The sequence below is a fragment of the Chiloscyllium plagiosum genome, unplaced genomic scaffold (assembly GCF_037043375.1).
Source record: "Chiloscyllium plagiosum isolate Xiang-an unplaced genomic scaffold, Cpla_swu_hap1 HiC_scaffold_5, whole genome shotgun sequence".
Classification (NCBI taxonomy): Eukaryota; Metazoa; Chordata; class Chondrichthyes; order Orectolobiformes; family Hemiscylliidae; genus Chiloscyllium; species Chiloscyllium plagiosum.
In genome coordinates this window covers 79930615-79943628 of record NW_028270143.1, presented here as the reverse complement: position 1 = coordinate 79943628, position 13014 = coordinate 79930615, and the positions used below count along the sequence as shown (strand labels likewise).

The window sequence follows — 13014 nt, the reverse complement described above, 5'->3', positions numbered from 1 at the left end:
GATAAATATGAGGTGCTGCATTTTGTAAAAGTAAATTAGGGCAGGACTTATATCCTTAATGGTAAGGTCCTGCGGACTGCTGCTGAACAAAGAGATCTTGGAGTGCAGATTCATAGTTTGGTCACTTTTGGAATATTGTGTGCAATTCTAATCTCCCTCCTCTGGGAAGGATGTTGTGAAACTTGAAAGGGTTCAGAAAAGATCTACAAAGATGTTGCCAGGGTTGGAGGGTTTGAGCTATAGGGAGCGGTTGAATAGACTGGGGCTTTTTTCCCTAGAGCATCGAAAGCTGAGGGGTGACCTTATAGAGGTTTATAAAATCATGAGGGGGGGCAAGGATAGGGAAAATAGACGAGGTCTTTTCCCTGGGTTGGGAGTGTCCAGAACTGTAGGGCTGAGGTTTAGCGTGAGATGGAAAAGATTTAAAAGGGACCTAATGGACAACTTTTTCACACACAGGACGGTGCATGTATGGATTGAGCTGCCAGAGGAAGTGATGGGGGCTGGGATATTAACAATATTTAAAAGGCATTTGGATGGGTACATGAACATGAAAGGTTTAGAGGGATATGGGCTAAGTGCTGGCAAATGGAACTAGATGAATTTAGGATTTCTGGTCAGCATGGATGACTTGGACAGAAGGGTCTGTTTCTGCGCTGTAGATCTCTATGACTCTATACACAGAGATTAAAATATAAATCCTATTTGAGAGAAGAGCAGAGCAGCACCAAGATGTGCTTACCTGGAAGAAAAGTGGCACTGGATAAAACACAGAAAAGCAAGCAAAGTAGCACACATGCTGGAGATCTGAACTAAAAACTGATGGTGGAGAAACTCAGCAGGTCCAGCAGCATCTGTGGAGAGAGGTGTTCACAGTCCACAGTCCTGAGAGTAAAATCTCTCATTTCCAGTGCCAAATCGATGCTGGCTTATAGGCCTGGTTCCATTCCTTATTGACTTTTCTGAAGCCGTTTGCTATATCTGAGGGGTTTGTTAGGCTACTTCAGGACAAATTTAAGAGATAACCACATTGCTGTGGATCTTGAGTCACATATAAGCGAGAAAAGGTAGGATTGACAGATCTCTTTCTGTAAACAACGTTATTGAATTAGATGAGTTCATACAAGATTTCGCTACTGTAAGATACAATGAACTATTGAGAGTGAATACTTGTAGAAAACAATCTTTATGTTATACATATCCTACTAATTCAAAGTTAAAAATCACACAACATCAGGTTATAGTCCAACAGGTTTATTTCAAAGTACAAGCTTTCGGAGAGCTGCTCCTTCGTCAAGTAGCTAATGGGGCAGGATCATAGAACACAGAATTTATAGTAAAAGATCAGTGTCATTCAACAAATGCAATGTATTAAACAAAACTAGATTGCTGTTAAGTCTTTAATCACTTTGAATGGAGATGCAGGTTTCGATTGCTTAATATGTAAATCCCAGAACTTCTTTCAAGTCACAATCCCAAAAGAATTTAAGATTTTATCAGTATAAAAAAAAAGGTGACATCTCAGCTCAGGCAGTTCATTAAAGGTGTGAGGTTAGAGTCTGTCTGTGTTCTAACCTTGAGTCAGACTGGTCCTATTTCCAAAGTAGTAATTTATAAACTGTCACATGGACTGACTGCCTACAGATTGTGTGCTTTTTGAACAAAATAGAATATATCTGCAAATACAAATCTGCAAATGCAAATTCTCTGCACAGACTTAGCTTTGTGTGTGTGTGTGTGAGAGCGAGAAAGAGTGAGTATGTGGTCAAGGACATTCAGCCTCTGATTTTCAGCTGACCGTCCTCCAGGGCGAACTTCAGAATACACAACAATGCAGGGTTGCTGAGCAGAGGCTGATAACCATGAGGACAGCCTCAATCGGGATGTTGGGTCATGTCACACTACAGGTGACCCCACTACACACTCATACACACAAACACATATATACACACACACTCTTACATATAATCACACTCACACAGACTCTCTTTCATACACACGCTCTCTCACACTCACAGTAACACGCACGTCCTCTCACAGGCATATACTCTATCACATTTGTGCACACACCATATCAAGCACGCACACACACACTTTCTCACATGTGCACACACTCACACTCACTCTCCCTCTCTCTCACACACACCCAGATAAGTCTATATGATAAATTTGCATTTGCAGATTTGTCTTTGCAGACATATTCTATTTTGTTCAAAAAGCACACAATCTGTAGGCAGTCAGTCCATGTGACATTTTATAAATTCCTACTTTGGAAATAAAACCAGTCTAACTCCAAGTTAAGACACAGACTGACTCTAACCTCACACCTTTAATGCATTGTCTGAGCTTAGATGTCACCTTTTTTTTAATACTGATAAAACCATAAATTATCACAGGACTGTGACTTGAAAGAAGTTCTGGGATTTCCATATTAATCAAAACCTGCATCCCCATTCTAAATGATTAAAGATTTAATAGCAATCTAAGTTTGTTCAATAGATAGTATCAGTTGTATGAAACTTTGATCTTTTACTATAAATTCTGTGTCCTATGATCCTGCCCAACTAGCTATCTGATAAAGGAGCAGCGCTCTGAAAGATTGTACTTTCAAATGAACCTTTTGGACTATAACTTGTGTTGTGTGATTTTTAACTTTGTCCACTCCTGTGCAACACCGGCTCCTCCACATCATGGCTATCAATTTGAGATGGCAGCTTAATATCACCTCAAGGGCAATTAGTGATGGGCAATGAAAGCTATAGACACATCCTGTGAAGGAACAGTTCTAAATAAAATGTATTAAACATGTACATGTCTAGACATGATTAATCTTTTCTAATAAAAAGGAAGATGGAAACTTTAAGAAAAAGTTTTGACTGGCTGTTCATTTGGAATAGCTTCCATTCAGCTGCAGCAGTTGCAGTGTTAGGTTATTTTATGTACTCTGATGTTTGGAGTACATCAAACAAATTTTTTGCCCAAATATAGCATTCAATGCCTTTTGATATAAAATTCAGACTCTCATTCGTTTTCCATTACAGCTTTATTAGTATGTCTTCCACTTCTAAAGATTTACGTTTATCCATTTTTAATTCTCACTGCTGCTATATTCCTCTGAATAGTATGAACCCATGAATATTAAAAGCTCCCTTTTACATTAACTTAAACCCAAATCTTTTCTCCCCTTTTTTGAAAAGCTTAGGAGAAATTATTTACGAGGCAACACAGCAGCTCATGAGATTATACTCTGCAGAGTGTTGCCTCTTATAATAAGAAATTTTGCTGGATGTACACGCAAGACTTATGCCCATTTAATGCCTTTCTACGCCTCTGTTCCTGTCTTACCGCACAGTTAGTCCATCTCTTGGCTCCCAGTAAACATTAGCCCAGGACATCCATTAATTTCTTGAAATTATTTCCAATCTGCTTTGCAGAAGAATAATCTACATTCAACAGTGAGGGCAGTGCTTAGTTGACTGTTAAGAGAAAATATGTATATACTAAAAGGTGGATCAAACTCTGCCATTTGCCAAGCTTTATATGATTATCAAACTTCATAAAATCACACAGTGATTCTGCATCCTCCAACACCATTTCATAATATATCAAAATTGGTATTTCAGCATTTGTGCAAGAGTATTTATGGTGATGAGTAGGATCTGCAGGAGACAGCATTTGAACTTTCTGTTACAGAGGATACAGTTTTGCCCCATCTGTTAGTGGTGAGAAGAATATATAATGAGTGAGCTGGCTCATCAATGCACTAATGTACTCAGATTCTCTGCATTTTAGAGCTTATCAGTCTCTCTTCATTTCAATAATGGAGAGATACTCACCTTTTTCTTGCCACCTCAGCCATTAATTGCCAGACAGGAAGGTCCTTGTGAGACCTTCTCAACTCATCACCAGTTTAGGCCCTTAAGTAGTCAATTAACAGCCATTCAAGGGCCTCCATTTGTCAGCAACTAAGTAACTTGCCTGCATAGGAAATGAGAAACAAATTATTCTTTGTCCCCCTTGGATCAAAGATTTGTTCTCCTCACGAAGACCAGCCTGTCTGGTAATCTGAATGGTTTTAGTAATGTGAAATCTTTAAATTGTAAAAGTTCAGATAAAGCTTCATCAAGTAACCCTAATGCTATATGGTCCCATATGAACTTTGTTCATTGATCCAAATTAACAGTTGTCTGTGAGGTGATACATATTTATGAATGAATCAGTGGTTTCCCTGGCTCCTAGTTGCTCTGTTTAAACTGTGGTGTACAAGATGGTTTTACTTGCCTAAAACAGGAATCAAAAGCCTGTGTTATATATCATGATATTTTGCAATCTCTTTATTTTTGCCCTATTTAATAAAAATGGTATTGCCAATGCTGACAGTCATACACAACGGTAAATTGATCTGTCCTTTGTCCATGTTTTTACTGATACTTGAAGCAGTGTGCTATCAGCTAAACCATGGGTTCCATTTGTTCCAATTCAAGGCCTGGTCTGGAATCTGTGCATAATCCAGAGGATCTGATAAAGTTTGTCCATGGTCAAGTGTACTCAATATGTGGACAAATGTGACTGATTTCTTTTACTTTACTGCACTTTTTTTTGTATTCCTTTCTTGTACATTTTTCTCTCTCTGTAAAGATCTCCAACTATAGTAATCTATTGGTTGGCTTTCTTACAGCTTTTTGTGTTCCTTGCTGCATGCCTTTTGCACATTCTGTCAGTATTGTGTTGGTGTCCCTCACTACGGTACCTAGGTTGTCTTTGATGTCCTTCATCCAATGCTCCCTGTTGCTGATAAGCCATCTTTCTGACTTTCTTTCCACATATTCCTAGGCTGGATTCACTTTGTACTTTACCCATATCTTTGTATTACTGCTGGGCTTCACTCCACACAATATTTGGGGCAACATGGTGGCTCAGTGGTTAGCACTGCTGCATCATAGTGCTGGGGACCTGGGTTCGATTCCATGCTCAGGTGACAGTCTGTGTGGAATTTGCACATTCTACCTGTGTCTGTGTGGGTTTCCTCTGGGTTCTCCAATTTCCTTCCACAGTCCAAAGGTGTGGAGGTTAGGTGGATTGGCCATGGGAAATGCAGGATGACAGAATAGAATGGGGGGTGGTTCTAAGTGGAATGGTCTTTGGCTTCCACATTGTACAGATTCTGTGATTTGCTATTTGCCTCAGGTTTTGTTTGTGTTGTCAACATTACCACCATGTAGTAAGATCAGGTCCACCATCAAGTGAACATTGATGGGCTTTATTGAACATCACAATATAAAAAGAACATTTCTGTAACCTTACAGACCAAGGATCCTGTACAATGTAATCTGATGTCACGATAACATATCATCTTATGCACATGTTCAGGAGCTATATTTAAAGTTATAATTAGCCCTTAACCCCACAAAAGGAGAAGATAAATTTGTCGGTTTTACTGTTCAGTGTCTTAATTTTTGTGTCTTTAAAAACTGTGGACTGCAGTGAGAAAGAATTTTTTTCAAATCTAGGAATTTATCTCAATATTTGCATAATTTCACGGCAAGGAATTTGTTATCTGTTGTGAACCTTTTTTGTGTGACAATGGATTCCTGCTATGTGCAAATGATTAGGAACCGACAGGTTGTTTATGAGTGTAGCCAATTGGTTCTCAGTCAACAGAGCAGGCTGGAACTGGAAACAAGTTACAGAGACACAGAGAGAGATAAAGACATAGAAATGTATGCAATTGATCTCCCCAGGGGAAGCTGCCTGTTGTAAAAACTCAGATTAAACGTGAAGAAAACCAATTACCTTTCCTGCAGTGTTGCTGTGAGACGTATTGAGTTAATAAATCTTAGACATTTTTCAAGTGAATCAGTCACTCTGTACTTCTTACAACCAATGGAGGCAACCAATGAAAAGAGAAGGGAAACTGAACACAAAGGGTCTGGCCAAGCAAAGAAAAATCATCTCAACATCTGAATTGGAAGCAAAACCCACTGGCTGGCATGTCTGTGTGTGTGTGTAAAGGGGATTTTATAAGGGGATTATAGTTTTAATTAGTAGTTTTATATACCAATGATTTATATCTGTTTACAAGGGTTATGGAGATAAGGCAGGAACAGGATACTGATTAAGGATGATCAGCCATGATCATATTGAATGGTGGTGCAGGCTCGAAGGGCAGAATGGCCTACTCCTGCACCTATTGTCTATTGTCTATCAGTAGCTATACTCTAATTACTTCAAATAGTTAATAGTTTTTGTTCAGTACTTAAACCTGGTCTATAGTTTCTATCAACTTTTGTCAGTTGTTAATGTTAAGTTTAAGATAGATATTTTTTGTTAAGCAAAATTATTAACGGATATGGACCAAATGCAGGTATATGGATTTAGGCCACAGATCAGCCGTGTTCTCATTGAATGGCAGAACAGGCTCAAGGGGCTGAATGGCCTACTTTGTTCCTATGTTCCTGTGGTCTGAAAGTCAGGTAAATTGGGGCACTGCATATAGTTTAGAAAATACCTTCTAACATTTGGTATGAGTTTGGGAACAGCAAGGCCTGGTTTACGATGATCCACTAAGATAATGGGTCATAACATAATGCTAGGTATTATTTACAGGCAGCACCACAGGACAGTACCAGCAGCAGTTGCTGTCAGAAAATGGTATCTCACTGCCTGGCTCCCATTCAAATGCACAGAATAGTTTAAACTTCCTCTATGTGTTAATAATGGCAGGGATATCACTCCACTGAGTGCCCCTCTCAAATGTTTTTTTGTCCTAATTCACCATTTAACTTTTATTTCAACTATTCTCATTTAGTTTATTTCAAATAACACCCTTTCCTCACCTTTCGTTAACCAGCAATCAAATCTGGAAGTAAGATCACTATCTATCTCATGCTACACATATCATAGATTCTAGATGCCTGCCAAATAGACTCATTTGAGCTGACAGCTCCCATCATGCTTATGCTAGAATTCTATCCTTATGTCTTAATCTCAGTCTTCTACTTCAGTTGGATTATAATAAAATTACTATCAAGCACTCCTTTATTTTTCTGGTTGGAGAAAATATCTTCTAATTAGAGTATACAACTCTGATTTGATGTACCTCTCTGATTGTTATGGGGAGGACAGGTGTTGCTGGGATTTTCAAAGAATATAGTTGAAAACAGAGTTCCTTTATACACAGATACATTAAGCTGAGAGAAATCGCTGAGATAGATAACAGAATAATTGCCATTCACTCGTCCAGATTTTAAAATCAGATGCCTAAATGAACTCAAGCTGCTGATGTTCTATTTCTTAATTTATGCTACATTTCAAGACATTGCCATCCTCCAACAGTTTCCGAAAATTAAAACTAAACTATTGTAAAATGGAATAATGAAATTGGTGTGAGGTTATTTACTCACATAAAGTCATAGAGATGTACAGCATGAAAACAGACCCTTCGGTCCCAACCTAATCTAGTCCCACCTCCCAGCACCTGGCCCATATCGCTCCAAACCCTTTCTATTCATATACCCATCCAGATGTCTTTTAAATGTTGCAATTGTACCAGCCTCCACCACTTCCTCTGGTAGCTCATTCCATATATGGATTCTGGATTAGTGTGCTGGAAGAGCACAGTAGTTCAGGCAGCATCCAAGGAGCAGCGAAATCGACATTTCGGGTAAAAGCCCTTCATCAGGAATAAAGGCAGTGAGCCTGAAGCGTGGAGAGATAAGCTAGAGGAGGGTGGGGGTGGGGAGAGAGTAGCATAGAGTACCAATGGGTGAGTGGGGGAGGGGATGAAGGTGATAGGTCAGGGAGGAGAGGGTGAAGTGGATAGGTGGAAAAGGAGATAGGCAGGTAGGACAAGTCCGGACAAGTCATGGGGACAGTGCTGAGCTGGAAGTTTGGAACTAGGGTGAGGTGTTGTACCACCCTCTGCATGAAAAAGTTGCCCCTTAGGTCTCTTTTATATCTTTCCCCTCTCACCCTAAACCTATGCCCTCTACTCCTGGACTCCCCCACTCCAGGAAAGAGACTTTGTCTATTTATCCTATCCATGCCCTTCCTGATTTTATATACCTCTATTCGGTCATCCCTCAACCTCCGACGCTCCAGGGAAAACAGCCCTAGCCAATTCAACCTCTCCCTATAGCTCAAATCTTCCAACCCTGGCAACATCCTTGTAAATCTTTTCTGAACCCTTTCAAGTTTCACAACATCTTTCTGATAGGGAGGAGACCAGAATTGCATGCAATATTGTAAATGTGGCCGAACCAATGTCCTGTACAGTCACAACATGACCTCCCAACTCTTATAATCAATGCTCTGCCCAATAAAGGAAAGCATACCAAACGCATTCTTCACTATCCTATCCACCTGCGATTCCACTTTCAAGGAACTATGAACCTGCACTGCAAGGTCTCTTTGTTCAGCAAGACTCCCTGGGATCCTATTATTAAGTGTATAAGTCCTGCTCTGATTTGCTTATCCTTAAGTCCTGGAATTTATCATGGAGAAATTGGTCTATTATTGAGAATAAGAAACATCACTAATTAAAAACTATAAGTTTTCTTCAAAGTCTTTCAGTGTTGATGTGTTTTGGACTTCTGTTGTTCCAAATAGGTAGATGTTCTTAAAAAAGCCTCTTTCCTGTTTTTAAATTTTATGACACTGAAATTATTGAAGGTGTCTTGGGACAGCAAGGCCGATAAATTCCTCTTGGGATCAGTCTGGTTGAGCTTCTATGCCCTTTTGGGAGGTCTCACACTATTTGAATTGTTGGAAAGTGTTTGTATTCTATACAATATTGAAATGAAAACCCAAGTATTCTCAAAAGCATTTTAAAATGCAATTTTTCTGCCAATTTGGAAACCTGGCATAACACTATGAATGCTCAAGAATATTTGAATGTCCCTGCTGTTCAGTATTACTTGGTGTAAATGTGGAAACAGTGTTGTTCGGGTGTATTTTCCTTATTTGCATTCCTTTCTAATTTGACTGCCAAAATACATGAGGAAGAAAATGTCATAAATTTAAAGAATTAGATGAAGGATGAAGGGAAAAATCAGTCTAAATTTATATGGAAGGTTAAGACTCCATCATGTTGCTTGAAAGGGTTGTGGAATCAATTGCTAAGAAATTACAAAATGCAATTAAAGAGGACTATTTCATAAGATTATGGAGAAGAAGTTAGGATGTGGGTCCATTTTGAATAGCTGTTCACAAATCTAGCAAAAGCATGATGGGATGAATGGTCTTTTTCTCTGCTGTCAGCTCAAATTATTCTACCTGGCTGGCATCTACACTGTAGCACTCTAGAATCTATGATATGTGTAGCCTTGAGATAAATAGCAATCTTACTTTCAGAGTTGACAGCTGGTTAATGAAAGGTAAGGAAAGGATGTTAGTTAAAATAAATTAAATCAGAGAATAGTTGAAATAAAAGTTAAATGGTGAATTAGGAAAAAACATTTGAAGATAGCACTCAGTGTTAACACTGTTATTACAATCACGCATCTCTTCCTTGTGACTTTTCTCTGTGTGGCTGTGCACTCTATAACTTCAAAGGTTTTTTAATATTTTATTATAATCTTCCATCTCATTGAGGAAATATCAGGCCAATCCACATTCAACAATATGCACTGAAAACTCTGCTTGCATTTGATAGATGTGACAAATGCCATCAAAGTAGCTAAAACAACCTGCAACATTCTAAAACGATTAAAACATTCTAAATAAAATAATACATGACATTGCTCAAAGAAGTCAATTTATCTTTTCTCCCAATGTTAAAAGATCCTTTAAGGAATTCCAGGGTTTGGATCTATAACTTCAGTTATTCTTTAAGCCATGTTGTAGCTGTGTACTGAATTTTATTGAATTATTTGATTAGGTTTTGAGATATATTCATTATAGATAAATAGACTAACAAAATTGAAAACACTTCTTCTCCCCAGAGTTTGGGATAGGAGGTATATCAGACCCCAGTAACCAGGAATCTAGGAGACTTGAGCTGATCAGATCATGGACTGGGACTAACACTGGGAGTCAAGGATGTGGTGCTGGAAAAGCACAACAGATCAGGCAGCATCCAAGGAGCAGGAAAATCGATGTTTCAGGCAAAAGCCCTTCAGGAATTGCTGGGAACACTGGGAGCTCAGGCAGGGAACAGCTGTGGGAGCCATGCTCCTGCCTCTGCCTACCTTTAGTAGCAAAACAGGACGAGAAAAAAAATGATTTTGTCTGTAATGGGCAAAGAGAACATTAGGGAAAAAGTGATATGGCTGAGCAAAACCAGTTTTTAAAAGAATTTAGTCTCACCTGTGTATGTGTAGTATTGTACCACAGTAATCATATATCCAACCAGCATTATTACTGTGATATTATGTGAATTTATTGCAATCTCACAATTTTGTACACTGAAACTGAAGATTTCCCAAGACAGAGGATATTTCTGCCCCTACTGTGGTATTCTTGGATTCATTTACTGTTACTTATTTTTCTCCTGCATTCATTTAAACACAGTGTTCAAAGTATGAACATTTAAAGCCTGCACAGCATAATACAACAGTTGTCTCATCAGTTCCAGCTATACGAGAATAAATCCATTATCATTTGTAATAAATGAATTACATAGAAATTATACCTCAGAAATGCATATGTTAATCTAATAAAATCTGACCCAGATGATTCTAAACACCAGTTATAAACAGGGTATTAATGTAGATACCATGAGACAAAATTACATCTTCCACCATTGCAATTTTTGGGTTTTTATAATCTTCAGCAAGAATATTCTCTAGTTCTGAAAGCAGACTTTCCATCACCTTTAAAAAGAGTGTACCTTTATGTGCTTAAAACCTATATAACTATCCTGAAATCCAGAGGTAAATAGTGGATAATAAGCACATAATTGCATTAAATGTTTACCAATATTTAGCAGGTGGAAGTATATCATTGCAGCCTACTAAACCTGTGTGTGACATGAATGTCAGCAAGACCATCTTTGATACCACCATAAATATTTTATCAAATTGCCCTTAGTTTCAATCCTGGAAGTTTGGAAGAGCAGCAAGATTGAATCCAATTAATAATGCATCATGGACAAAACTCTTTTATTTTCCTCCTATAGTTCTTTAATCCTGTAAAAACTGATGCATTATGGATTCCTACATTGTTTCCATTTAAAGGACCTGTGTGTCATGTTTAGAAAGAAGAGCACATGATCCAGAATTAATGTATTAATATTCGTGCCTCACAGCATATGATTCAACTAAAAGCTACTATTTAGAGAAACATTGTGAGCAGCATTTCATAAAGTGAATAGTGAAAAAAATAGTTACAATAGATCTTACTAAGAAAGTAATATCTCTTTTTTTCTCCTGAAGTCTACACTTGGTTATGTGGCCCTTCTTATCAGCACCTTCCATGTTCTGATTTATGGATGGAAACGAGCCTTTGAGGAGCAGTACTACAGATTTTACATGCCGCCAAACTTTATACTAGCTCTTATTCTGCCTTTCACTGTTATCCTTGGGAAACTTATTTTGTTGCTTCCATGTATCAAGAGAAGATTGAGGAAAATACGCAAGGGTTTGGAAAAGAGCCAATTCACAAATGATACTTCAACAATACTTCTTCAAGCATCTCCAGAAAGAGTAACTGTTATGTGACATTTTGCCAAACATTGATTCTATTCAAAGCCATTCAAGTTTATGAAATTGAGACCTCTGTGTTAAATTTGTTTAAATACGCTGTAAGTTATAGACAAATCATCTTTGGAACTTCCTCTGTGTTTCTTTGCCTGCTGGCTAATGATGGATTCTGTATTAATTGTAGACTAGTGAATAGTTTGTGAGAATTCATGGTTTATCTCAAAAGATGAACTCAGTTCATAAGTAGAAGGAGATGATTCAATTGTCTGTTTTGTTTATGCCAGATTTTAAGTTAAATACATTAAATTAGTTCAGTATTTAAATGGTAAAGTGCAGTGATTAGTAATGGTAAACATTTTAGTAATATGATGTCTGCACACAGTTGGAAGAATCTGTTAAATATTTTTATTCCTGTTCTGTTGCTTACTTGGGAGAAAATTTGATTAACCTTACCTGTCTCGAGCATTGCCAGGAATGCTCTTTATAATCATTACTTCAAATGCCATGCTAAAATGTATTTTCTGTATAATAATGTGAAAATTAAGTTTATTTAACAATTTAAGGAAATTATTGCTAAGGAAATGGAGATTGCTCGCCAAAGGCTCAGGATGTAATTATATTGTTGTACCAGACAGTGTGATGAGATACGTGGTTGGCGATTTAGTCTGTACTGGCATTTGTTTTTTCTAAAATTCTGCTTCTGGTAAACTAGGATGACCATTTCATTAAATTTCTGTTCTATTACATGTGCGTAAGTTGTGTTTATTAGATATAGCTCCTTAACTTTGAATTTATTTTAAAACATGATAATAATCAAAACGTTTTGAAGGACAAAATAACATTAATGCAACTGATTTGACAACAAAGTAATTTTAGTGTTCATTTCATGTTTGATTTTTGTTTAGGAATTTAAAATGTTCCAACAGTAGAATAAGAATTCAGAACAATGAAACTAGGATTTGCAAGAGTAAATCACTATAGAAGCATGGCAATTGGTGTAAAAATGTAGATCAAATTTTCAAAGGAATTGTTACTTACCATGGACTAAATGGTATATCATTGCATTATCACATAAATTCAGCACAGTTTTTGGCACAACAGTAAGTAATGTGCAGCATTCATAATTATCATATAGCTATTTATGTAAGCTATATATGTATTAGTTTTATTACTTTTCATTAAACACATCAGTGTTGTAATTTACACTTCAGTCTGATATTTGAGTGGATGACACACTAGTCATTATGTGCAATAAAAATTACAGGATGAATTTCCATTTGACTTTAGCAGAGACTGATTTTCATGGCATCCAGTCCACCAAGGCCTGGGCAAATTTTCTCATGCAGTCATCTAATTTTCACCTCATTACGTATGC

At 37.5% G+C, this 13014-nt stretch overlaps 1 protein-coding gene across 9 annotated transcripts in view; it reads left to right on the top strand.

Moving 5' to 3' along the window:
- The window catches only part of steap2 (STEAP family member 2, metalloreductase), a 64929-nt gene extending 52546 nt beyond the window's left edge, over window positions 1-12383 (top strand). For 8 of the 9 annotated variants that reach the window (XM_087987354.1, XM_043690365.2, XM_043690364.2 and 5 more), the window contains one exon: window positions 11373-12383. In XM_087987354.1, coding sequence (XP_087843480.1) covers window positions 11373-11657 — 285 coding nt within the window. In that variant the 3' untranslated portion in view covers window positions 11658-12383. The remainder of the gene's footprint in view (window positions 1-11372) is intronic. The other variant, XR_015757228.1, reaches the window with a different exon arrangement.
- The last annotated feature ends 631 nt before the right edge of the window (window positions 12384-13014 follow it).